Source organism: Silene latifolia, chromosome 9 (assembly GCF_048544455.1).
Source record: "Silene latifolia isolate original U9 population chromosome 9, ASM4854445v1, whole genome shotgun sequence".
Taxonomy (NCBI): domain Eukaryota; kingdom Viridiplantae; phylum Streptophyta; class Magnoliopsida; order Caryophyllales; family Caryophyllaceae; genus Silene; species Silene latifolia.
The window spans coordinates 68,135,154-68,161,790 of record NC_133534.1 but is presented as its reverse complement, the minus strand read 5'-3'; the positions used below and the strand labels follow the sequence as shown (position 1 = coordinate 68,161,790).

Here is a 26,637-nt window from a genome sequence, read left to right as displayed (position 1 = left end):
GCAACAACAACGCTTCATTGTATTCGGATATGATTTGATATAGTTGGATTTTAAAATCATCTTGCCTGAGTTTTGTAAATCGCAACTATCCAAAGGTAGGATACAAACTTAAGAAGAAATCTTAAGTGGAAGTTAAGGAGTTGAATTGTATGTTTTGATCATGTGATAAACCTTTAGAATTGTCGAGTAATTATTTTTTTTGGTGGAATGTGAATATATTATAAATCTTAAATAGGATAGTTCGTTACAAATTGTCACACCAAACTAGATTTTACAAGTCAACAGACTTCCAAACTAATTCGAAACTAACTAGTCATATGTAGGTTCCCATAGTAGCTTGTGAGCCTTCAATGACCATACTCTATCTTTACACCTCCTGCAAACATCCTGCTTGACTTGCTTGAGTAACACTGAGGGTGTAATCAACACCGCTTCTAGCCTGCAAACATTCCTAGCATGCCAGAGATGATACCATGCCGCCACAATAGCAGTGAACACTATCTGCTTCTTCATGAGAGATTTGCATCTCCATTTAAGGCACCAAGCAACGAGGCCAGGTGTAGGGAAGTCAATCTCAAGCCAGCCTCGAATAAGATCCCAACAAAGCTGACTGAACTTACATTCATACATCAAGTGCTGATGAGTCTCTAAATGGGACTGGCAGAATAGGCAAGCTCCATCAGTAATAAAACCAAACTTCAACAATCGTTCCCTGGTCATGAGTCTCTCTTGCACAACCAACCAGCCAATGAATGAGTGTTTAGGTATGCTAGTTTTATTCCAGATCAATGGACACCAAGTAACCTTGCTTTGCTGACCACAAAGCCATTTATACCCACTGGAAACAGAATAAATACCATTGTTGTCAATCCATTTTCCATTGAGGTAACCAGGTTTCAAAACATCTCTTATCTGGCAGATTTTGCGCCAAGTCCAGCTAGAGTTAGAAGAAGGGGTGTATTCTTGCCAAGACTTGCCTTTCATATAAAAATGATCCACCCATTTGATCCACATATGATCAGCTTTGGCTGCTAACCACCATGTATACTTACCTATCACAGCCTGATTCCAAATCCTTGCATTAACAATGTCCAGGCCCCCATATCTCTTCTAACTACATATCTTCTCCCAAGAGACAACAGGGGTTTTCAAATACTGGTCAGAGCCTGACCATAAGTAATTTCTGCAGACCCCTTCAATCCTATTAATAACAGTGAGAGGGATTACAAAGACTCTAGTCCAAAAAGTATGCAGCTGAGTCAGAACAGCTCTAATGAGAACAAGCCTACCTGCATAGCTAAGCTTTTTTGCCCCCCATCCCTTGATTCTGCTGACCACTTTCTCCACCAATATAGTGCAATCACCTACTGCCATTCTCTTATAAGATATTGGAATACCCAAGTAACGAAAAGGGAACACTCCAGCTCTAAACCCAGACAGCTGCAAAATATAATCCACCTCCCCTTGAGCCATACCATTAAAATAAATCTCAGACTTATCTGTATTCATGACAAGCGCAGAAGCTGCAGAGAATGTAGCAAAGACTCTAAGAATAATAGAGATAGAGCCTCTGTCCCCTCTACAAAACATCAATAAATCATCTGCAAAACATAAATGGGTCAGCTTCAAAGCCTTACAGAGAGGATGGTAATTGAACTCCAACTTGCTGGTAACCACATTAAGAACCCTACTAAGATACTCCATACCAATGGTAAAGAGGAGGGGGGACATAGGATCTCCTTGTCTTAGCCCCCTCTTCCCCTGGAAATACCCAAAATTAGACCCATTGAGAGAAATAGTGAACCAAGGTGTAGTCACACACTCCATAATCCATCTTATCATCATATCAGGGAACTTCAAAGCATGGAGCATTTGCTCAATAAACCTCCACTCCACAGAATCATAAGCTTTCTTCAAATCTACCTTCATGATACACCTAGGGGAACATGTTTTCCTCTTATATAACCTCACAAGATCATGGCAAATTAAGATATTGTCCACAATATCCCTCCCCTTAATGAAAGCACTTTGTGTTTCAGAGATAATAGTGGGTAGGACAAGAGCTAATCTATTGCAAATCACCTTGGAGATAACCTTATAGACCACATTGCAGCAAGCAATGGGTCTAAAATCAGCAACAGACTCAGGTCTAACTTTCTTAGGTATGAGGGTGAGTGTAGTTGCATTAATCTGTTTCAACATCTTTCCAGAGTTAAAGAACTCCAATACAGCATCTACCACATCAGTACCCACAATCTCCATGGCATCTTTATAGAATTGGGAAGTATACCCATCAGGCCCAGGCGCCTTGTTAGCAGGGATATCTTTCAAAGCAGCCAGGACCTCCTGACCAGAAACCTCCCTGGTCAGTTCAGTACTTTGTTCCTCAGAGACCATACTCCCTGTCTGAACAGTAGGGATGTGAACACCCTTAGTTCTCTTACTAGTCCCCAGCAAGTCCTTGTAGTAGTTGACAAAAGCAAGTTCAATATCTTCACTCTTGTTGTACTTATTACCATTCAAATCATGAATAAAGAGAATTCTATTCTGCAATCTTCTGGCCTTGATGATAGTATGGAAGTAAGAAGTATTATCATCCCCTTCAGCCATCCACTGAGCCTTAGCTTTCTGATTAAGGAAACTACTCCTAGCCTCTTGCAATAAATGGAAGCTAGCACATGCTGCTTGTGCTTCAGCTTGGACATCCAGGTTCAGGGGGTCCTCATGAAGCTTCTTTTGCATAGAGTACATGTGCATTTGACCCACCTGAGCAGATGTCTCAATGTTAGCAAATGCACTCCCATTTAGCCTTCTCAAAGGGATCTTAAGCATTTTTAATTTCTTTGTAAGCTGGAACATCTTGTACCCCTCAACATTAGTATCCCAAACCTCCTGAACTGTCTGTAAGAAGTCTGGATCTTTACCCCACATGTTCAAATATTTAAATCACCCTTTCCTTCTACTTCCACTAGCAGTCAAAGAGATAGTGCATGGGCAATGATCAAACAGCCCTTCAGGATGAAACATAATAGTGACATCAGGGAATTGTTGAATCCACTCATCATTGCTCAACACCTTATCAATTCTACTAAACACCATATCACCTGGCCCATGCTTGTTATTCCAAGTAAAGAATGCCCCTTGTGCAGGAACATCCACCAGTCCACAGTCAGTCACACATTGTTGAAAATCTCTTATCTCATAATTAGAAACTTCAGACCCCAACCTCTCATTTAGAGCCAAAACGTTATTAAAGTCACCCATTACAATCCAAGGCCCATTAACAACATTATGCATTGCAGTCAAGGACCCCCATAAAGGCACCCTATCAGGTACCCTATTGAAACCATAAACAACAGATAACCACCAAACATGACCAGTCTGCAGAGAGGTGATTTTTGAGTGAATCACCTGAGCTTCACACCCTAAAATAACAACACTGAAGATAGCAGAATCCCAAACAAGCCATATCCTACCACCATCATGCACATTATTATTATGAACTACCTCCCAATGAGCACCAATACCCTGATGAACTTTATTTATAGAACCACAACGAACCCTAGTTTCTAAAAGACCACATAACCCTAAATTATTAGTATGCAGAAACCTCTTAATATCAGCTTGCTTATTCATACTATTCATACCACGTACGTTCCAAACCCCATGCTACCCATTTTCAATTGTAGTAGGGTCTCCTTCCTTTGCCCCTCCAAGGACTTTAGTATAATGAACTGACTGTTCCACCACCTCCATGAAAGTTCTCCCCCCACTACCACTAATGCCCCCCTGCCTGGTCATTTTAGTAATAATCCTGGCAGGAGTAAAAGAGTTAAACATAGTAGGCATAGGAGTGACCAAACCTTCAAATCCCCCACTAAAGATCTTGGTTGGCATAGTCCTGACCTGTCCTATTCCAATCACAGGTTCAATCACAGGTTCAGACACAGGAATAGCATCCTCACGTGGTACATCAACCACAGGATTAGCAACAGTAGGGACCTGAGTAGAAGGCACAGGCTTTTTTAGAACCCAAACCTTCCTAGCTGGCCTCTTCTGATTCTTCCTGCAGTCCCTAGCATAGTGCCCCAAGGCTTTGCAATCAGAGCAAACAATAGGTCTCCACTCGTAATGCACTATTTGCCTCTGAACTTCACCCAATTCATCAAGAAACTCTATGACATCAGGCAAAGCATCCCCTACTTTAACCTCAACCATGACCCAAAAAAGTTTTAAGAGTAGTATTACTGTCACATCTTACAGGCTTGCCTACAAGTGCTGCGATTTTCAGCAAAGCATTCCCCCAAAACTTCAGTGGGAGGCAATAAAACCGTATCCAGATAGGGACCATGTCAACAGCTTCCTTAATCATTTTACAATCCAGAGTCCATTCCTTGACAACCACAGGTTTATTGTCAAAGAAAATTGGTCCAGATTGCAGCACACGAAGCTTCATCTCTTCCGTCTTAAACCTCACCAAAAAGGTACCATTCGAATTAAAGGATAGTTGATCATAATCAGTATAACCCCATACTCTCTTAACAAAGCCATCAATGACCTTAAAAGGGGGGTTGGCTCCTAGCACGTAGCCATCAATGACCTGAATCAGATGCCTTACCTATGCGTGAAACCTCCTCCCAATTATCATCGTCACTGACTTCCTCAGAGATGGAATCCATTCCCAGACTTAGATTATAAGGCCGGATAACAGAGAATTGCTCATCAGTGTGCCCACCCAGAGAATTTTCCAGGAGAGCATCATCAGAAGAACAAATCGGCTGAAATCTCGACCCAGATGCATTATTATTTGGAGTACTAGTATTAGTTTGTAATTTTTTTGTGGTTTTTTGTGCTATTAATCGTAATACTCTACTAGATTTAGGAGCAGTCTTCTTATTTTTAGCCATTGCAGTGATAAGAACAAAACCCTAAATCGCCATTGCAGTGAATAAGAACAAAACCCTTATGTTTATACATGTATTATACTTAGGAGAAGTATAATACATCTCTAAGATATCCAGTTCAATGGATATTAGCATAAAGTTAATATTCTTATGTTAATAAGAATGTTGACAAGTTCAAAGGTTTTGAACATGTAGAAATTGAATCGACATGCTTCCGCTGTGGGATTAATTCATTACGCTAAGATGTATAACCATTCTTAAACTTCGTATACTTGGAGTATGACGAGATGTTATAAATCGAATCTTTGAGAGAAGTCTCTATATAGCCACATAGTTCATTAGTTAGTACTCAGGAAGTACTAAAGATATGAAGCTAAGCATTTAGAAATGAGATGGATTTATGTGCAAGGAGTTACACAAAAACCATATTCATAAACACATAAAGATGATTAGAGAACCATCTTGGCTATATTATTTAAGGAGGATATCTGCTAGAAACGTCCTAGGCAGTTGAACAATGAGATATACACAAATTGAGTACACTTGCAATAATAAGATATGCAAGAAGTAAGGGATGATATTAGGATTCGGTTTTGTGAATTAGAGGAACTATTGTAGTTCGTTCCAATAACCAAAGGTCTTAACCCTACACATTGTGAGGACAGTGGGAGTTATTCAAAGGCAAGAAAGCCTATGTCCAGATTGGATCTAGACACGTACTCAAAGAAGTTCTTACAATACTAGATTATACACAAGAATGGGAAATAGTACATAATAAGGTTAGGAAAAGTGCAAAGTGTTGCTAAAACTTGCTAACCAAGGCCTCTTCATAGGCTAAGCATGATAAGTCATGCCATTTTAATTGAGTTGAGATGTATAGTTATATACAATGTTAAGTATGGATTATAGATTATTTAGTAATTGATATGGTACCAATTTTACATATGTGATAATGCATTCATCGTTTGAGTTTTATTAAAAACTTATTTCGTTAATACTTTGTTTTTCAAAATGGGTTGTCGAGACAATGTTGAACCCTATTTAAGTGAATTGGATTAACATAGTATTGGCCCCTAGTTTCTTATATGAGGTGACGTCTCCAAGTGACTAGAGTGTGATACGATTGATGGCAAGTTCAAGTGCCATAAGGTCATAAGGGATGACTAGTCGATCACATAGGCAGACTGTAAGAGATAATCTGTCGCGTAGTGACCGCTTATAGAGTTCTGGTAATTCGCATAGCCTGGTCGTGGCGAGAGCTACTATAGTATTGTTTTGAGTCAATTCTTTGACCAAAGACTGTTCGCCCAAGTTGGCACAATTTCTGAGTGACTTTAAATTATGCTCTACGACTTTCGTAAATGAGGTGGCATCTTTTGGGTCATGATGAGCTGTGGCTAGACAAAGGGAATAGTGCGATAGGAATTGTCCACCCCCTTGTCAGGGTTATTTAAAAATCTCAGGGCCACTCGAGGAGTAGTGAACTGAAAATGCGTGGCCACGCTCGGAAGGTATCTATGGTAGATAATTCCGGTCAGACAGTTACTCTCCAGATCGAGGAAACCACTCTTGATATGATCACTTCCAAGGATGACCTACAAGACACCTTGCATTGAGTGGGAGATTGTAATAGGACAAGAGAATTGGTGACGCAAACTTGTCACGGACAAGTGGGAGATTGTTGGAGTATGTGTCCTCAACAATACTGCGATCACATTATAAAATCTCAAGATAAGAATGCGTAAAGGGATGATTCATTTATATGTCAACTGATTAACATTAATCGGTAATGATTGTCTAACTAGAGTTTGACATTACCGTCGTTTGACGGTGGTGATCAGTTGATCCCTTAAGGTCACACCTAAAGGACGATTCCCTCAATTGTAAAGTTAATTGATTGTATGACGATACAAATTGATTAAATCCTTAAATTGAACAAATTGATATATATAAAAGAGAGAATATTATATCTTATGGTAATTTGATTAAATAAGATTCAATTTAGTAATTAATATGTTATATTACTAAAATTGATTATTGTTTATGAAACAATTAAGATAAGAATGAATGGTTAATTATAGTAACAAAATATTGTGAATTTTATTAACATGACCCATTTTATACACATGTTATTATGAATTACTAGATAATTTATAATATGTAATTTAATTAATTTATATATTGATATTTAATTGTTAAATATGCATTAATATAATTAATTACATGATTACTTGCTACATGTGACATGTTGTGTGTGACAATTGATATTTTGACAAAATAAAATGGATTTCCATTTTATGAAATGGACCGAAATGGATGGGGTGCTTAGGGTTCTATTTAATTGTCTTTTAAATTGATATAAGACATAATCATTATCTAATGGTCTTAGCCCTAACCCTACACTCTTTGATAAGAGAAAAAGGGAAAAGGGTAAAGGTCATGCATTGGCTTTTGGCACCCAACCTACCCGGCCCCCTTTGTACAAAATAAGAAAGAGTTTTTCTTATTTTTCATTCATACTTGATTCAAAAATATTCATTCAACTATTTTCTCTCTCATTCTCTCTAATAGTTAGAAAGCCATAAAAATTTGTTCTATAATTTCTAATACATTAAATATATTACTAGAAGTAGTAATCCCAATATTAGAAATTAATTTAAGGTAACTAATATTATTATCAAGTTAGTAATAATATTAGTATTGTGGGATAGTCTTGGTGCCACTAAGAGGAGGTGTTCACATTATTGAACCTATGGAGTTTTGGAGGATCATCCCATGTTAGTGAGCTCAAGAACAAGTGAAGGAAGGAGTCCTTACTTGTGCCCAATATTCCGTCTCACCAATGTAAGAAGAATCGTTTTCTCCTTATTTTGATTATTAACTTCTTGCATGCACTAGATCTATAAAATAAATTAATGAGTAATTTTTATATCTAATTAGAGGAGTCTAATTAGATGGATATATGAACCCAACAGTTTTTCCCCTACCCATAATAAGAATTGTTCTTATTTTTCCCACATTCATTCTTACATAATTTTACTTCTTACTCTTCTCTCTTTTCTCTAAAATGAGTTTTAGAAAGTTAATTGTTCTTATATTTAATATACAAATTACTAGAAGTAGTAATACAAAATAATATTAGATTATATTTTAAGGATAGCTACTAAACTAATCTAGTTAATTATTTAGTAGTTTTAAGAAGGTTCTCTTGGTGCAATTGATAGGAGGTTCTCATACATTTGAGACAAAAGAAATCATCCAATATTTAAGCTCAAGAACAAGTAAGAAAGGTGTTCTTACTTGTGCCCTTAAAATCCGATTTCCATATTGTAAGGAATTTTATTCTTACTCCTAATTTTATTTAAGTTATGCATGCATAAGATCAACATCTAATTAAAAGAGTTATTTAGATCTATAATTTTTTTTTTTTTTGGTGAAATGTGAGAAATATATTAATATGAAAAAATAATTACATTATGGTGTTCATACAAGGGATATCATTCTATAAGATGCATTTTAGTCAACCAATCTCGTTCTGCAAGAGTCATCACTGTTCTTTCCCGGGTTCGAACTCTTGAGTTCATATTCTCCAAGATAATACCTGCCACCCTTTCAGGTCTAAGCAAACTCATCTCATTCCTACTTCTATTCCTCTGCTGCCAGACCTGGTACATCAAGCTCATCACTATGGCACCTTGTACTCCCTTCTGAAGTCCCGTGCCTGCTCTACTACTGCACCACTCAACCAAATCCCTGACAGGGAAAGTCCAGGCAGTGTTCTGGTTCAGCTCCACCACCACTCTTCTACTGTAAGTGCACTCACAGAACAAGTGCTCAATTGTTTCATCAGCTATGCCACACAAGAAGCATTTCTCCTCGATGATCACCCCAAACCTGACTAGCCTCTCTACTGTATTCAGTGCCTTATGAGCAACCATCCATCCCATAAATTGGTGTTTAGGGATTGTCCATCCATTCCAAACTGCCTTATCCCACTGAACTCTTGGCCTAGTACCTCTCAAACCACCATAACAACCAGCAGGTGAGTATCCTCCTGGTTGAACACTCCACTCCCCATTAACATAACCATTCCTCATATCTTCCTTAACCTTGCATATTCTCCTCCATACCCAACTTGAATTCGAACTAGGCTTGTATTCTATCCACGCCTGTCCCTTAAGATAGTTACTTTGCACCCAGTTAACCCAGATAGAGTCTCTTTGTGTAGCAACCCAGTCCACCAGTCTTCCTACCATTGCCTTATTCCAAAATTCCTGGTCTTTGATCCCCAAACCACCTTCCTCTTTAGGTCTGCAAATTGTGTCCCATCCCACTAGAGGAGCTCTCCTGTAGTCTGCTGAGTTATCCCATAGGAAATTCCTACACACTGCTTCAATCCTTTTGATGATTCCTTTAGGGAGAACAAACATAGATGCCCAGTAAGTGTGTAAAGAGTTAAGCACACTCTTGACTATGACTAACCTTCCTGCATAAGAGAACTTTCTTGCCCCATACCCATGTATCCTTGCACAAATTTTATCCACAAGACACTCACAATCTTGCTTCCTGAGCCTTGTAGTTTGGATTGGCATACCAAGATATTTAAAAGGAATGCTCCCTTCACTGAAACCTGATATCTGCAATATCTCAGTTTTAAGTTGCTCAGGTACATTCCTGAAGTATGCATTAGATTTCGAGGCACTAACTTGTAGTCCAGATGCATTAGAAAATGTAGAAAACGACTGTAACAACAACATCATAGAGGTAGCATCCCCCTTACTGAAAATCATGACATCATCTGCAAACATAAGACTAGTGAGTCTTTGTTTCTTGCACATAGGATGATAGTGAAATTCAGGCTTTGAGGAGGCATATTGCAGGGAACGAGTCAGGTACTCCATACACAGTGTGAAGATCAGGGGAGAAAGGGGGTCCCCCTGTCTTAAGCCCCTCTTCCCCTGGAAGTATCCAAACATTTCTCCATTTAAAGAGAGGGAGAAGGAAGTTGTAGTAATGCATTGAATAATCATTGCTTTAAAATCAGAAGGGAATTGGAGCTCCTCCAAAAGATTCTCAACAAAGCACCACTCTACAGTATCATATGCTTTCTGCAAATCTATCTTGAACATACATCTTGGAGATGCATGAGTCCTTTCATATAGCCTGATCAAGTCTTGACAGATTAAGATGTTTTCTTGTATGCTTCTTTGCTGAATAAAAGCTCCCTGGTTCTGTCCTACAATGTGAGGCAACACTTCAGCTAGTCTGGAACAAAGTAACTTTGAGATGACCTTGTAAACAACATTGCAAAGAGGCAATTGGTCCGAATTGGAGCACACTTTTTGGCCTGTCACACTTAGGAATAAGTGTAACATTCGTGGAATTAAGTTGCTTGAGTAGTTGCCTGCTTTGGAAAAAATCTTGGACTGCTCTTATCACATCCCCTCCTATCTCCCCCCATGCATCTTTGAAAAACTTACTTGTATAACCATCTGGCCCTGGTGATTTAATGTCAGGTATACTAAAGAGGGCTTCTTTTATCTCCTCCCCAGTCACAGGTTTCCTTAGCATATGCCAGTGATCAGCAGTACACACAGGTCCTTGTGCAATGATTCTTCTATGTATCTTCTTAGTCTCCTTACTTGATCCAAGTAGAGATTGATAGTAGTCAATAAATGCCGTCTGAATTTGTTCCTGAGTCTCACACACCTTGCCATTCACATCCTCAATCATAGCAACCTTGTTCATATTCCTTCTCCTTTTCAGCAGACCATGAAAGTATGAGGTATTTGCATCCCCATCCTTTATCCAATTATGCTTAGATTTCTGAACAAGGAAGCTTTCCCTAGCCTTTGCTAGCTCCTGTAGCTGAATAGAGGCTTCGTATTCTTCAGTGATCTTTTGCACATTAGTAGGATCCCTGTTAATCCCTTCCTGCAACCCCTCCACCTTTTTCTCGTAGGATAGCAAATTTGCATTTTCAATATCACTGAAACACTCTTTATTCAGCTCCTTAAGTACAAATTTTCATGCCTTTCAAATTCTTAACCAGTCTAAACATAGGTGTGCCCGTGAAACCAGCATCCCAATTCTCCCTCACCAACGGAATGAACTTCTCTGAACCACCCCACATGTTGTAGTATTTGAAATTTCTTTGACCCTGACTATGACTAGTGCTCTTTAATAAACAAGGTGTGTGATCCATCAAACCCTCGTGCAAAAAATGAGCATATATATCGAAAAATGAATCACACCAGACTTGATTGACCAAGAACCTATCAATTCTCGCTATATATACGCTCCTCAGGCTTCGCTTATTGTTCCAGGTAAACAAGGCTCCTCTGCAGAACATCGACCACCCCACAATCTGCAGTACATCTTCCGAATCGCCCCATTTCACCAAATGAGTATTACCCCCTACTCTCTCTGATGCAGACAGAACACAGTTGAAGTCTCCTGCAATTGCCCATGGTCCATTAATCAGGTTTGAAATCTTCCTCAAGCTATCCCACAGAGGCTCCCTCTCATGCTGTCCATTGAAGGCATACACCATTGTTAACCAAAAACTCCTCCTATCCACCAAAGAATCAACTTTCATATGAACAAATTGAGCATTGTATTCTATCACATTCACCCTAAAGTAGCTTGGCTTCCAAATGATCCAAATGCGTCCTCCAAAATGATATCCCGAATTAGTAGTGATACACCAATTAGAAAAACTATTCGCAGCTTTTTGAAAAGCTTTATTCTTTATTTTTGTTTCAAGTAACCCAAATAAACCTATATTATTAGCTTGCAAAAAATTATTTATATCTCTTTGTTTGCCTACCCTATTCATACCCCTTATGTTCCAGAATCCTATCCTATCCATTAGATAAAATAGTATTTGATGCATTACCCTTTTCTGAACTGAACTTCTTAGGAGGGGAGGCAGCAACCTCCTTATAAGAGTAAGCTCCAAAACTCTCATTACTGTACCCCTCCTTTGGTCTATCATTAGTATGCATCTTCACAAACCTCTTTCTAGGAGTATGAAACCCCACAGCTGATCTCCCTTCCACATGTGTAGTTTCCTGAACTGCTGGCTCAGGAGCCCTAGCAGGGACAGTCACCTTCTGCACTGGCCTCCATTCCTTCCTAATGAGTTGCTGGTTTGGTTTCTTTGCTTCCCCCTTCCTACAATTCTCCATTTCATGGCCCATACCCTTGCATTTCATACAAGTTACAGGTTTCCATTCATACTCAATATCCACCTTTACCACATCTCCATTCTCATCTTTAAACGATACATTCTTTGGCAATGGTTGGTCCACCTGCAACTCCACCATAACCCTAGCATACCCTAACCTTGTTCTTTCCTCTGTGGCCACATCACATTTCACATATTTGCCTACCAGATTAGTGATCTTAGGAAGACCCTTGCCCCAAAATTTGATAGGCAGATTATGGATTTTAATCCATGCTGGCACAGATTTAACATTTGCCTTACTCATCTCCATGTCCTTCTCCCATGGCTTGACGATCATGGGTTTATTATCAAAAAGGTAATGTCCTGAACATAGCACTCTATCTTTCATCTCCAAGGTTTTGAACCGAACTAGGAATATCCCATTTGGCATGAATGAGATTTTGTCGATGTTAAACTTTGTCCATATTCTCCTTATGTAACCTTCCACAATCTCCCATGGCGGGTTAGCACCTAGGATAAAATATACTACTGCCTGCTTCCAGTACTCTACCTCTTCTTCAACGTCCTCTATTTGGATCTGTAACATCTCCTCTTGCTCATCCTTCTTCTCATCTTCAGTATTTTCAATCTCCTCAGTCTCTGTTTCTTCACTTTGTTCAGGGATTTTCGGGTTTACTATCCCCTGTTCCACGCTATCTTTCACATATTCTTCCTCCTCATCACTTTCCTCTATCTCCTCATCAGTTTCTCCTTCCTCTTCCGTCTCCACAACCAGTTCTGGTATGCCTACTATGTCATGTATCTTTTTGGATTTACCCATCTCATCAACATCTGGTCTTTCCAACGTAGCATTAGGGTTACTCTGTTCCATATTCTCAATTTCTTCCACTACTTCATCATCGTCCTTCTTCTTTGCAGTGATACTCCTTCCTCTCAGATTCATGTCACGCTGACGTTGATGGCTAGTTTTCCTAGCCATATGCACGAACAATGGCGGCACTAGTCGTTCATTCTCTTTCTCTCTCTAGGTTTTTGTTCAATATGGTTAGGGGTTTTTAGATCTATAATTAAATAAGTTTAATTAGAGGGTATAGTATCCTTTCAAGTGGTATTAGAGCAAATGGTTGTTGCATGCATAATCGGTTTATAGTTTTTCCGAGTTAAATATGTAAAATATAAAACTAGAGATTTTTTAATTTATATTATAAAGTCACGAAAATTTTTGCATATTATATATTCTGATTCTAGAATGAATTTAGGTCATTTTGATGATTTATGGTAATTTATGGCTCATTTTAATAATTTTTAGTAATTTTATTACATTTTATTGAGTAAAATGGTGTTTAAAATGCTAAAAATAGTTAGCCTAAGTTTATGACCTTGAAATATTTATATGACCTCACATGCATATTTTACTTATTGTATGTAAAATTTCGTATAAATTTGATTTATTTTGCATGATTTATAATTTTTATGAGATAAAAAATGACATAAATGGAGGTGAAATGGTTTAAATTAGTTAAACTTCGAAACAGGCCATGAAATTTTAATATAATGTCACATGCACATTTTACTCATTGGTTGTAAAATTTGGGATGAACTTGATTCATTTTGCATGATTTATGTATTTTTTTTAGTGTAAATATGACATAAAAAGGTGACTATTTTAGCAAAAATAGCTAAAACAAATTACATGGCATGAGAAAATTATTTTAGGTTGCAATATTATCCCACAAATCAGATCTAAAGTTGGAACATTGATTAGATTAATTTTCATATGCTTTAGATGTTTTATTTGATAAAACCAATAAATAGCAACTATATTTTTCTCGAAATAAATTCGAAATATTTTAACCTTGATTTTTGACATTATGAGTATCATGGAATTTTTCCAGAATGTTCAACAATTTGAAATTCAAAATTTAAAATTATTGTAATTTAATTTGGATTTATATCATAAAAGGTTATGATTTTAAGGTAAAAAATGAGCATAAATGTTACTCGTAAAACAAGTTGAATTATTGTCAAAAATTGAGTGATGACTAATTTTTTAGTCCTTAAAGGTTAGGATAATTAAATTGGACTAAAATTTGATTTAGTATTCTTTTGTGATTTTAATAAATTATTATCGGGCGTTTCCATAAAACCAGATTATATACGATATAAGATTTAAGTAGGGCGATTTGGCACATTAATTTGGCATGTTAATCACATATAATAATGTTTCATATTTCATTGATGAATGTCATATTTTATTTATAATTTTGAATTATGTAATTTTATCTTAGTATTGCCTTAGTTATTCAATATTTTCCGTAATGTAAGGGAATATCGATTCGGTTGTAATTTTAATGTGATCTTGTATCACTTTTATTTTTTACTAGTTTTTCATATTACAAAAGTATAATAGGAATAGCTATGTATTTTATTATTATTTGTAATTCCGAAGTTTCTTCACGACGGTGTCATTCGGAAAGGCGTTCGGACAAAGACGGTGTTCTTGGGAAGCGTGCCACTTGAAGTTCAAGGGACCAAAGGAGTTGGTTTTTTATATGAAATAGAATATAAGATTTTCTATTTTAGGAAAGGCCATACTAGGAAATTTATTTATTGTTTTGCATTTCTCTTTATATGTTGCATGCATTGCCAAATCGCCATAAACCGCATGCATTTTTTATCGTCTTTTCGACCCTGTCGATTATAATTATTGTTAGTTCACTAATATAGTTCACATAAAAGTGATAGATAATAAATCGACAAGACTTCTCACGTATTTAAAATTGAGATTAGCCTTACCAAATAGTAGGACCCATGAATCCCTTTGACATTTGGGGTAGATTCCGTTTCCAGGAGTACCTTCATTTTTCATCGGGTAAGTGGGGTAATAACAAGTTATTACATGCGAAATTTGGTTGGACTCAACGGGATATAAAGACTAGTCTTATGTTCCGGGGCTAGATATGAAATTTATGAAATTCATCGACCGAAATTTCTAATTGTAGAATCGGTTAAAGAGTTAACCCACCGAGTTATATTAGTGAGGGATGTATCGGTTTCCCGTGCCCGAGTTAATATGGATTTGGATCTCGGAATCGTTTATATAATTGGGTGGAGGTCATTATATAAATGCTAAAACATTTTAAAATGTTTTCATAGATTAACGATGAATGTTTCTTTTCCCACTATTTCGTTGTTTTATGTTGTTCTTTATCATTTCTCGTATTAATATACGATATCAATTCGATTATAACACGAGTCTCCGCTAAACCAATATTACTAACGACAAATATAATCTCTTTCTAAATCCTCATATGAACTGTTTAAATAGGGCATGGAATAGTACCATAGGAATCGTTCTATTCCATAGAACTCCATAGGAGTTGTCCTATGTTATATAAGATTAGCATCTTAAATTCCTAACATGCCTATATATGATTTCTTGTGAAGAGTATGATTATAAGTAATGATTAATAAAATATGTTATGATTATATCATCTATGGATTCACGGTTCAAAAAGTCTTATTGCTCAAACTAAACACTTGTCATTAAGCACTTAAGTGATCAAGAAACATGACAATGTTAAATTGATAAATTGATTTGTTAGAAATCTTGATTGACCAAATACCATAATAAAGTTCATCCTTGTGAAGGATTAACTAGGAATTTACATGAAGATAAGTCTTCATCAAGTAGAAACTCTTAAAGTGAGTGGGAGCAATAAGAATTAAGAACCTATCTTAATCGTTCAGGATAGAATTAGGTTCGAAAGAGAAGGTGTTAGACACTTAAATAGATACAAACCCCAATAAGTAAAGATCAAGGAAGTTGGTCGTGTGAGTCCAACATATTCCTTCCCGAATATCTATGACATTGACATTGCATTCTTGCTAATTACCACATCATGGGTATTTGATACAAATTTGTGAATCATGTTAGAAATTGCCATATTTCATGATTATGAAATATGGCAAAAGGATGTCAAAACCACATTTCTAAATGGGTATTTAGAGGAGGATGTATTCATAACACAATCCGATGGTTTTGTAGATCCTTAGAATCCTAACATTGAATAATCGTATGATGACTAGCATGAATGAAATTGATACGAATGTTACTAGGTAGTTACCAATTCATCCATGAACATATGAATATTGTAATGTATTCATTTTAGTTTTGTATTTAGAATTGTACCTCAATAATTGTTGTGATGTACACTAAGTCTAAATAAGAATATAATTCAAGTTTTTGTATAAAACGCAGAGGGTTTTTCTATTATGCAATTAAAACAAGAGTTGTGCCCTTACATACCACGATTAAGTTTATGGTGAGACCATACAAATCAAGGTATTTATATTCAAACTAAAAATAAATGTCATATATACAAGACTCAAGTTGGTGACCCCTATCATTTCTCAATACCCGATTGAAATTCGCATTTAGAAACTAGTTTTGACTAGTGTCCCAAACCATTTGATTCAGAATCTCTTGGTGTATGCGAATCTTGTATTCAAAGCAAGACAATTCATGATTTTTCTTTGAAAAGTATTATGAATAGAGCAAGATATTCGCCCTATTTACACCTTAAAGTGTATGGTCAAATACAATTTCAATCAAAAAGGGTTATTACTTCTTCATCTCTTCTACCAACGAACTAGGTAGATACTTGGTATCCACTTAACGAGGTAAGAAGAGAAATTCTTTGAATAAGTTCAATGAATGTTTAAAAGTATCAAAACCTAGAGATATAAAACCAAGGTATTAGTACTGTGATAAAATAAGGAACAATAAAGTGAAGACTTTTATTCGCACCAAAAGAAATGTGATATGGTATTACAAGTTCATTTTCATTACGATATGATTGAATCTTTACAATAAAGTTGGAGGAAGTTTATGTTATAAAAATTTGTCTCGAATTTAAATTTTCACTAAATCAAAACATAATTAAAGTAATCATCTACATTTCATATGAGATATGGTTAGGCTTGGTACCTAAATTGTAGCTTGTTTTGATGGTGAAAATGTGGTATCTCTTCCTACATGATCACAAGAACAAAGGGTTTGTGGCTCGTGATGCTGTCTATTAAACAAAAGAGGATTATTTCTTATAGATAGAGTGGGAGAAAATGTTCAAGAGCCACAAACTGATTATAAGACGTAGGAAGATGTTCCTTCTTGGTCAAAATTAGTAATTATTTATTCGAAACCGAAAGTGGACAGGAGTCATGTTAGTTTTTAAAGTGACAAACCTGTAACTTATTAAAATGCTTTATCTAGTTCCAACTCCGCAAAAGTCCAAAGCAAGCATAAACATGAAAATGTTTATTTAGCTTGGTTGGTTGGTGGCAAAGGGTTTTGCACGGAACAACAACGCTTCATTGTATTCAGATATGATTTGATATAGTTGGATTTTAATATCATCTTGGAGGATTTTAAAATCAGCAATCGCAACTATCCTAAGGTAGGATACAAACTTAAGAAGAAATCTTAAGTAGAAGTTATGGAGTTGAATTGTATGTTTTGATCATGTGATAAACATGTCTCGAATTGTCGAGTAGTTTTGTTTATACATGGAGTTTAGTTGGAGTAATGTGGTGTTAATAGTCTTATATGTAAGGGACATATTGATTATTATGAATAATGAAAGACTTAGGAGAGGAATAATACATCTCTAAGGTATCCAAACCTATAAAGATAGTTCTAAGACGATATTAGCGTTAAATGAATATTCTTATAATGATAAGAGTCTAGACAAGTTCAAAGGCATTGAACATATAGCAATTAAATCCACTTGCTTCCGCTGCGGGATTAATTCATTAAGCTAAGATGTATCACCATTCTTAAAATTCGTATACTTAGAGTATGACGAAAGGTTATAAATCGAATTTATGTGAAAGTCACTATATAGCCATATAGTCTATTCATTAGTACTCAAGAAGTACCATTAGTACTCAAGAAGTACTAATGATTTGTATTCCATGTCTCATATGTAGATAACATATTATTCATTGAAAATAATGGGTCAATACTCTCTTCCATGTAGAAGTGATTGGGAGACTAGGAAGAGGTGTAAGACATCTTTAGTATCCAACTCTTTAGTGATAGATTAGAGAGGATAAGTGTGTAGAAATAATCATTGGATTTATGTGCAATAAGTTACATAAAAACCATATCCTAAACACATAAGGATGGTTGGAGAACCATCTTGGCAATATTATTTAAGGAGTATATCTGCTAGAAACATCCTAGGCAGTTGAACAATGAGATATATACAACGAAAATTGAGTACACTTGCAATAATGAGATATGCAAGAAGGAAGGGATAATATAAGGATTCGGTTTTATGAATTGGAGGAACTATGATAGTTCGTTCCATTAGCCGAAGGTCCTATCCCATTCACCGTGAGGACAGTGGGAGCTATTCTAAGGCAAGAGAGCCTATGTCTAGATTGGATCTAGACACGTACTCAGCAGTTTCATAATAAAGATTATACATAACAAAGGGAAAAATTATATTGTAAAGGTAGTTAAATGCAAAGTGTTGCTGAGACTTACTAACCAAAGCCTTCTCAAGGGCTTAACATGACAAGTCATGTCATTTCAATTCAGTTGAAATTTACAACCATATACAAAATTAAAAATGGATTATAGATTATGTAGTAATTGATATTGTATCAATTTTACATATGTGATAATGCATTCGTCGTTAGAGTTTAATTACAAACTCTTTTATTACTTTGTTATATCCAAAAAGGTTGTTGAGACAATATTGAACCTTATTAAAGTGAACTGGATTAACATAGTATTGGCCCCTTGCTTATATGAGGTGACGTCTCCAAGTTACTAGAGTGTGATGAGATTGATGGCAAGTTCAAGTGCCATAGAGTCATAAGAGATGACTAGCCGATCATATAGGCAGAATGTATAAGACACTCTGTCGGGCAGTGACCACTTATAGAGTTCTGGTAATTCATATAGCCTGGTCGTGGCGAGAGCTACTATAGTATTCTTTTGAGTCAAATCTTTGACTAAAGACTAATCGCACAAGTTGGCACAGATTCTGAGTGACTTTAATTTATACTCTACGACTTTTGTAAATGGGGTCAACTGGGCATCTCTTGGGTCATGATGAGCTATGGCTAAACAAAGGGAATAGTGCGATAGGAATTGTCCATCCCCTTGTCAGGGTTATTTAAAAATCTCAGAGCCACTCGAGGAGTAGTGAACTTGAAATGCGTGGTTACGCTCGGAAGGTATCTACGGTAGATAATTCCGGTCAGACAGTTACTCTCCAGATCGAGGAAACCACTCTTGATATGATCACTTGCAAGAACGACCTGCAAGACACCTTGCATTGAGTGGGAGATAGTAATAGGACAAGATAATTGGTGACGCACACTTGTCTCGGACAAGTGGGAGATTGTTGGAGTATGTGTCCTCAACAATAGTGCGATCACATTATTGAAACTCATAATAAGAATACGTAAAGGGATGATTCTTTTTATAAGTTGACTGGTCAACATTAATCGGTAATGATTGACTGACTAGAGTTTGACATTACTGTCGTTTATACGGTGGTGATCAGTTGAGCCCTAAAGGTCACACTTGAGTGACGATCCCCTTAATAGATACAATTAATTAATTGTATATTGATAGAGATTAATTAATTCCTTAAAATTGAATAATTCACGAATGTGAGTAAGAATATGAATCTTATTGTAATTCGATTAAATGAGATTCATTTTAGTAATTAAGATGTTATATTACTAAAATTTTGTTTATGAAACAATTAAATTAAGAATGAATGGTTAATTATAATTACAATGTGTTGTAGATTATATTAACATGGACCATTTTATTTACTTGTAATTATGAATTACTAGTCAATTGTTTGTATATAATTAAATTAATATATGTAATGATATTTAATTGTTACATATGCATTAATATTATTAATAACATGTTATTTGTCACATGTCACACATTATATGACAAAATGACAAATTGACAAAAATAAAATGGACTCAATATTACATGAGGCTACCGGTTTTATGAGAGGTAATGGGTGATTTGGTTAAATTCTTTTATTAAGTGGAAAACATAATAATTACAATTTATAACCTAATCTACACCCTAGCATCTTTGAGAAGAACAATTGAAAAAGCATTTTTGCATGCATTAGCTCTCCTCTCTCACTCCTCACCACCGGTTTTTCCCTTCCCCATAACAAGCATCCAAGAAAGGCTTCACAATTTTCACTAATTTAAGACTCAAGATCGATCCCAAATTAAAAGCACTCATATCGTGTTTCTCAACATTCGTGAACTCATTTGTCCACTCCTTGAGACGGTTTTCAAAAGCATCCATAATTTGGAAATTTTTTTAGAAGATATGAGAGCTTTGATGTGATAGACGGGAGAAAGACGAAGGATTTGAGTGAACAAAAGCTTCCCCGAAGTCTCTATTTATACTATTCGCTGTTTCCTAATTTCTGTCAAGGTCTGACTAGCTGGGGAAATGGCACAGCTTCTGCTGCGCCTCTTCGAAGAGTCGCAGCTTTTGCTGCGCCTCTACCCCAGGCCTTTTTCCGTGATTTTCAGATTTGGATCTTTCCTAATTTCCTTTTTGCTATAATTTCCTATTCCTATAGGGTATTATTTTGGTAATTCCGTCAAATTACCAAGTTTTATGTTTCCTAATTCTTTTCGGGTTCGCTTTTCGAGACAAAGTCGACATTTTCGCCAAACAAGCACACTTACCCATTTTATTTTATTTTCTTTTTTAGGGGAATCATTTCGCTCCTCGTTTTCAATACATTTCACACTTATACATTTCTTTTTAAGTTTTTTTTAGGGGGTAGCCCTCCCTACCGTCCGGTCTTTTTTTTGCTCATTTTTTGGCATTTTTGCGTATTTTTTTGTGCATTTCCTTGACATTTTTGTCATTTTTGCTCATTTTCGGGCAACTTTGTTTTTCTCTTTTCTCATTTTCCACCAATTTAAGCCACCCATATGTTATATGTTTTACATGTAAATTCTATGTAAATTTCGGCAGCATGACGGCACAAACCGTCACCTACCAAACCTGTTTTTTAAGCTAACCTGCAGGAACAACAAACACCCAGCAACAAAGGCACTCAGGCCACTATATACACAACCAAAAGACGAGTATCAACATAAAACTGGGAGGCTTACGCCCAAAACAGAGTCCGAAAAAGTCCAAAATGTACAAAACATACAAGACAACAACAAAGGAAGGGCAGCTACTCCTGGTCGCCACTCAGCTCAGCCACGGTCACCTCAAGGGCAGCGATCTCAGCGTCCATGACCTCCAACTCCCTCAACAGACGAGCTATCTCCTCTCGGGACTGTGCCAGCTCGCGCTCCAGGGCACGCCCTCTCTGCATACAAATGAAGAAGAAATGCCTCATTTCAATCATTTTAAAACAAAAATGCGGGAAATTGCAATAAAATTCGAAATATCAATAAAATGAAATAAGTAAGAGAATGAGAGGTTCATACCTGTCGTCCTCGGCCACCTACAAGTGCCTCGATGGCCATGGCCTGCAGCCTGTTGGCCATCCTCCACAGTGCCACGTACTGAGACGGCGCCACCTGCATTCAAATACAAAGAAGGTTCAAAAGGAACAAACACATTCTTATGCAATAAAAACAATAAAGACAGTCAAAGCTGGGGACTTACCCTCCTCACTAAGTTCTGCCACTCCTCCAAACCAGGGTCTGTCACCTCCTCGCCGAAGTCGCAGATCTCCGAGATCGTCGTCATCCCTGCCACATCGGTGTACTCGAGTGTCTCTGGGTAAGCTGGGGGCTCGACGCCTACCACCTCGATCTCCTATGGGGTTCAAATAAGCTCTTCATTTGACGATCATTCATCATTTTTCAAAACGATTCAAAAACAGAAAAGTAAAATACTTACCACGATCGGCCAGAACGCCATCCTCCAGCGAACGAACTCGGAGTACTCCTCGCCAGCAGGAAAAGGGTGTCACCGCTCGCGTCCGCCAATTCAGCCTCTCTCTCGGCGTCAGAAGGCTCCCTGAACATCGTCCGTAGAGGATCGATGGGAACCTTGAAGGTGTCACGAGGGCACAGTCGAGTCAAAGGCTCGCCCAGGTACCACATAGGTCCCATAGGCGTCCTCAACAACAACCGACTCGAACTCCTAGGATGAAGGGCCTCAGCCACGAAAGTGGGAGCGTCAGGGTAGTCCTCCCACTAAAACAAGCAAACGAGGGGTCATTCCTATGATCGGCTCTAAGCGGGAAGAGGGGGTCATTCCTATGATCGCTTCTAAATAAAATACATAAATAAAAGAAAGGTAATCAAATAAGGATCAAGGGTACTTACGTTCTCCAACTTTAGGGCATTCACACCCCTCCGACAAACATCGTAAGAAGAGCGCTGGCTCTTCCTACGACACACCACCCAGTCTCTCACGTAGAGGTACGCCCTCGGCTCAGGCTCCGTCCTCTTGGGCGCGAAGCCGGGAAAGTAGGAGTACACCCACGCCTACAAAGCAAAATAATCATTTATGTTTCCATGATAATGATCTTTCATAATTCGATAGAAATAAAAATAAATGAAGAAGTAATGATCTTTCATGATATGAAGGAAAGGTTCATACCTCCAACAAGAGTCCGGGACCGACAGTAGCATGAGAAGTCCCCTTCTCCATCAGCTCTTGACGTACCATGGTCCTCATGTAGCGAGTGAGGACCGCAAAGCCAGGAGTAACCCAGTCCCACTGACCTAGGCTACTCAAGTCAGACAGAAAAGGAAGAACCTTCGTTTACAGCCTCACCCCCTTGTCTCCGAGGTAAATCGAAGACAAGAACCACCACAGCCACAAGCGGGCCCTCTGCTCCGTAGTACAAGGAGGAGGAGCCATCTTACTTTCATCCATCGTCACCGTCGCCGGGGTCCTACCCGTAAAGTAGTCCCTGACGTAAGAACTCGGGAATGCTGGCAGCATCCTCCGCCAGGTTCCAGCCAATCAGCCTCCTCGCCTCCGCTGAGTCCACTCTCATGGCCGTCGACGGCCACACCAAAGCCTCCTCTCCACACGGCAGAACCGAGATCATGCCGTAGTCCTCCAAAGTGACCCCGACCTCTCCAAAAGGCATATGAAAAGTCGAGGTCGTGTCTGATGCGTGTCTAATATATGATGTTTTGCACCTCATTTCACACGCATTTCAGAGCTCAATTGAGTAGTTTATGCTACTATTTCCCTTGTTTCGTGTATTTATTCCTTTTCGTGGAATTTTTTGTAGGAATGTGAAGAATTCGGTGGAAAATGGACCAAATCTGTCCCGGAGCGCTTAGCATAGGATTGGACATAAGGAGAACGCTCGAGGAACAAGGTTGGCACGTATTTCGGAGCTTGAAAGACAAATTTGGAAGCAAACCATCAGCTATGTCAGTCGACCGACCGTGCCCAGTGGTCGGTCGACCAACAGTGCAGTAGCAGAACTCTCATAACGTGAACAGTAGCATGCAGGAGCCCGATAGTTGGTCGGTCGACTGCTACCTATGGTCGGTCGACTGCCTCTTAAATCTGACGGGAATTAAAAGATCAGTAAAAGCCCATTGTACTTAATTTTAGGAAATTAGGTTACGTTACTTCTTCTATATAACGTAACACAACCCTCCTGTATCAGGCATCTAGTTTTTTCATACTACGTTACTTTAGGTTTCATTCACATTCAATTCATATTTTAGTTATCAATAACGCTATTATTGCGGATCTATTCATTCCTCTTTTATTTTCGGTAATTCTTGTTCCTTTACTTCACTTTATTTACTTTGTTTATAGTTTAGAAATTGCTAGTTTAGATCCCTTGAACCCTAGATTAGTTTATGCGTTATTATTGCTATAATTATTCGATCATGTCTTTCTTTATAGTTTTTACGAATTTCATTGTTGTTATTATCGTTATTATGTCTAGCTAAATCACCATTGCTAGGATGTAGGCGAGCTATTAGCGTAGATGGCATTAGAATAGGCTACCCTCGGATTAGGGCTTGGTCGACCGACTGGCTTATCTGGTCAGTCGACTGAGTCGGTTGGTCGATCGACTGGGGTAGCTGGTCGACCGACCACCTTCATGTCTGATTTGCTTCGTTTGAATCGTTAAGTGCAATATCTATCAATGAGACCTAGCGGAGACTTGTTAGATGCTTAGTTTTGACCAACCCGTAGATCGAAAGATAGGGAAGGACTTAGATTAACGAATTAAGACGGCTAAATTGCTAGATCGAAAGATAATGTAATTTAGGCATTAGGATCACTAGTCAAGAACGAAAGTTAGTATTAGTGACACCTAGGGACTAATAGCATAGACCCAGAGGGGCTATTAGTTAACTTGGACCGAGAGGACTTGTCATACCCATCACCCACGACTGTATTTCGAGACTTACCTAAATTTTTGTGCCATCGTAGCTATAGTGACCCTACCATCCTAACTCCTTTCTATTATTTGTTTACATCATTTTATTATTTGCTTATTTATTTCATTTGCATTTAGACTTAGACAAAATCCAAACCCCCTCAAATTGTTACCCTAAGACTAGAATATTAAACAATAGAAACTCCCCCGCCTCTCTGTGGTTCGACCTTGTTACCACTAACTTCTATTAGTTTTAATAGGTATTATAAATATTATTTTTGGTGCACACAACGACAGGCATCAAATTTTGGCGCCGTTGCCGGGGAGGCAGCGCTAGTTTTAGTTGTTTTATTTATTTTTAGTCTTTCTCTTAGTTTAAGGGACATCTGTTCCTTAAACTATTCTCATATTCTACTTGTAGTTTCTTCTTATGCGCAGGTCACAGGGTGGTGAATTGAGACCATTAGATCCTGAGATCGAAAGGACTTTGCGTGAGTTGAGACGATCATCTAGGGTATTGCTGACAGAGGAAGAGCTGAGTACTCTGTCCAGTTACTACGAGAACGAGCTGTTTGAGGAGGATCCACCTTCGTCACCTATTTCTACTTCCTCAGCTGAGACCGTCACATCTCCAAACATGGCTGAAGAAGCAAGTATAGCTAGTCACTCCGAGCCAACAGCTGCGAATCTCTATAAGGGATTCGCATTACCAGGGACGGACAGAAAATTCGAACCAAAACCATCTTATATTAACTTGGTTGAGAGAAACCAATTTAGGGGAGCTGCAAATGAAGATGCAACAAAACATATGGAGACATTCATTGACTACTGCTGCTCCATACCCCCACCAGCAGGTGTGACCCAGGACCAGGTGAAGGAGACGATGTTCATATTCTCGCTTCGTGATGCCGCAAGGGAATGGTACCGAGATCTGGATCGAGCTGCTAACGGGATCACTGATTGGAATTCGCTGGCCCTAGCATTCTACGAGAAATATTTCTCTGCCTCGAAGACCAATGCCATTAAAGCTCAGATCACGAGCTTCAAACAGGGTCCTGATGAGAATTTTCATGAGGCGTGGGTCCGTTTCAAGAAGCTGGTGCGAACTATTCCACACCATGGGTTCGAGCAATGGAGTCTATGCAATCAATTTTATAATGGGCTTTATGACGATAAGAGGGATATCCTGGATGCGGCAGCTAATGGCAGATTCCAGGAGAATGTTGGAGAAACTAAGGGGTGGAAAATCATTGATGATATGGCCACCCATAAAGCTGAGCATGGAAATTCCAGGGGAAATCAAAGGAGATCTGCTGAATCCCCTTCTGTAGCTGCATTAGAGGCTCTTACGGCGAGATTTGATAAGTACGAGTTGGGAGGAGCTTCAAAAGGAGGGATTTATCAAGTGAATGCTGTGTCAGACGGTCCTTTCGTCTGCAAGAGATGTGGAGGAGAAGGACATGTTGCAGATTTTTGTCCTAGACCCTATGAGTCTTGTGCTGCTTTTCAACATTATAGGCAGACAAACACTTATTTTGAGCCGAATGTCCATCCAAACTTGAGGTGGAGTAGCCAAAACGTCCAAAATCCGACTCAACCCCCACAGCAGCAGCAGCAGCAAAGTTATGTGCCTCCTCATAAGCAACAACAGTTTCAAAAGCCTCCCTACGTGCCTCAGCAGCAGCAATTTCAAAGTTCTGACATTTCCGAGCTGAAAAACATGGTTCAAAATCTGTCGGGTTTGCTGCAAAAGGAGTCTCAAGCTAGAGAGGTGACGTGGCCGTGTCATTGTACGCCCAATCAAAACACATTTATAATACTCAACATACAACTAGTTAGCGGTAAGTCGAGGTCGATCCATGGCACGGTGTGCTTTGGGTTCTAAGTCTATCTATCTCAATTTATGCTAGTGTCACAATTTGTTTGGGTTTGTAGTTGTGTCTAGACTAATGCAAGCAATATAATAAACCAAGCAATAAAAGAAGGATGTAAACAAATGATTAAAAGTGCTAGGATATCATGGGGTCATAGGGGATTCATGGTGTTGATCATACAAACATGTTTACAAGGTTGCAAGCAATTAATGTTGTGAAGGAACCGAGTTGGTTTATATCTTATGGTTCATAGGAAGAGTTGG

The 26,637-nt window shown here is 38.1% G+C and overlaps 2 protein-coding genes across 2 annotated transcripts; both read right to left on the bottom strand.

The window, feature by feature from the left end:
- Nucleotides 1-309: 309 nt before the first annotated feature.
- On the bottom strand, nucleotides 310-984 carry LOC141601162 (uncharacterized). Its single transcript, XM_074421433.1, has one exon. It carries the CDS (start codon nucleotides 982-984, stop codon nucleotides 310-312), a length of 675 nt encoding a protein of 224 aa, XP_074277534.1.
- Nucleotides 985-2,946: 1,962 nt separating this feature from the next.
- LOC141601161 (uncharacterized) lies at nucleotides 2,947-3,636 on the bottom strand. Its single transcript, XM_074421431.1, has one exon. The coding sequence runs from the start codon at nucleotides 3,634-3,636 to the stop codon at nucleotides 2,947-2,949; it is 690 nt and encodes a 229-aa protein (XP_074277532.1).
- Nucleotides 3,637-26,637: the final 23,001 nt, after the last annotated feature.

Bases quoted from the DNA above. Each gene is read 5' to 3' on its own strand.
- LOC141601162 (XM_074421433.1), bottom strand. From the start codon at position 984: ATGAAAGGCAAGTCTTGGCAAGAATACACCCCTTCTTCTAACTCTAGC.
- LOC141601161 (XM_074421431.1), bottom strand. From the start codon at position 3,636: ATGAATAAGCAAGCTGATATTAAGAGGTTTCTGCATACTAATAATTTA.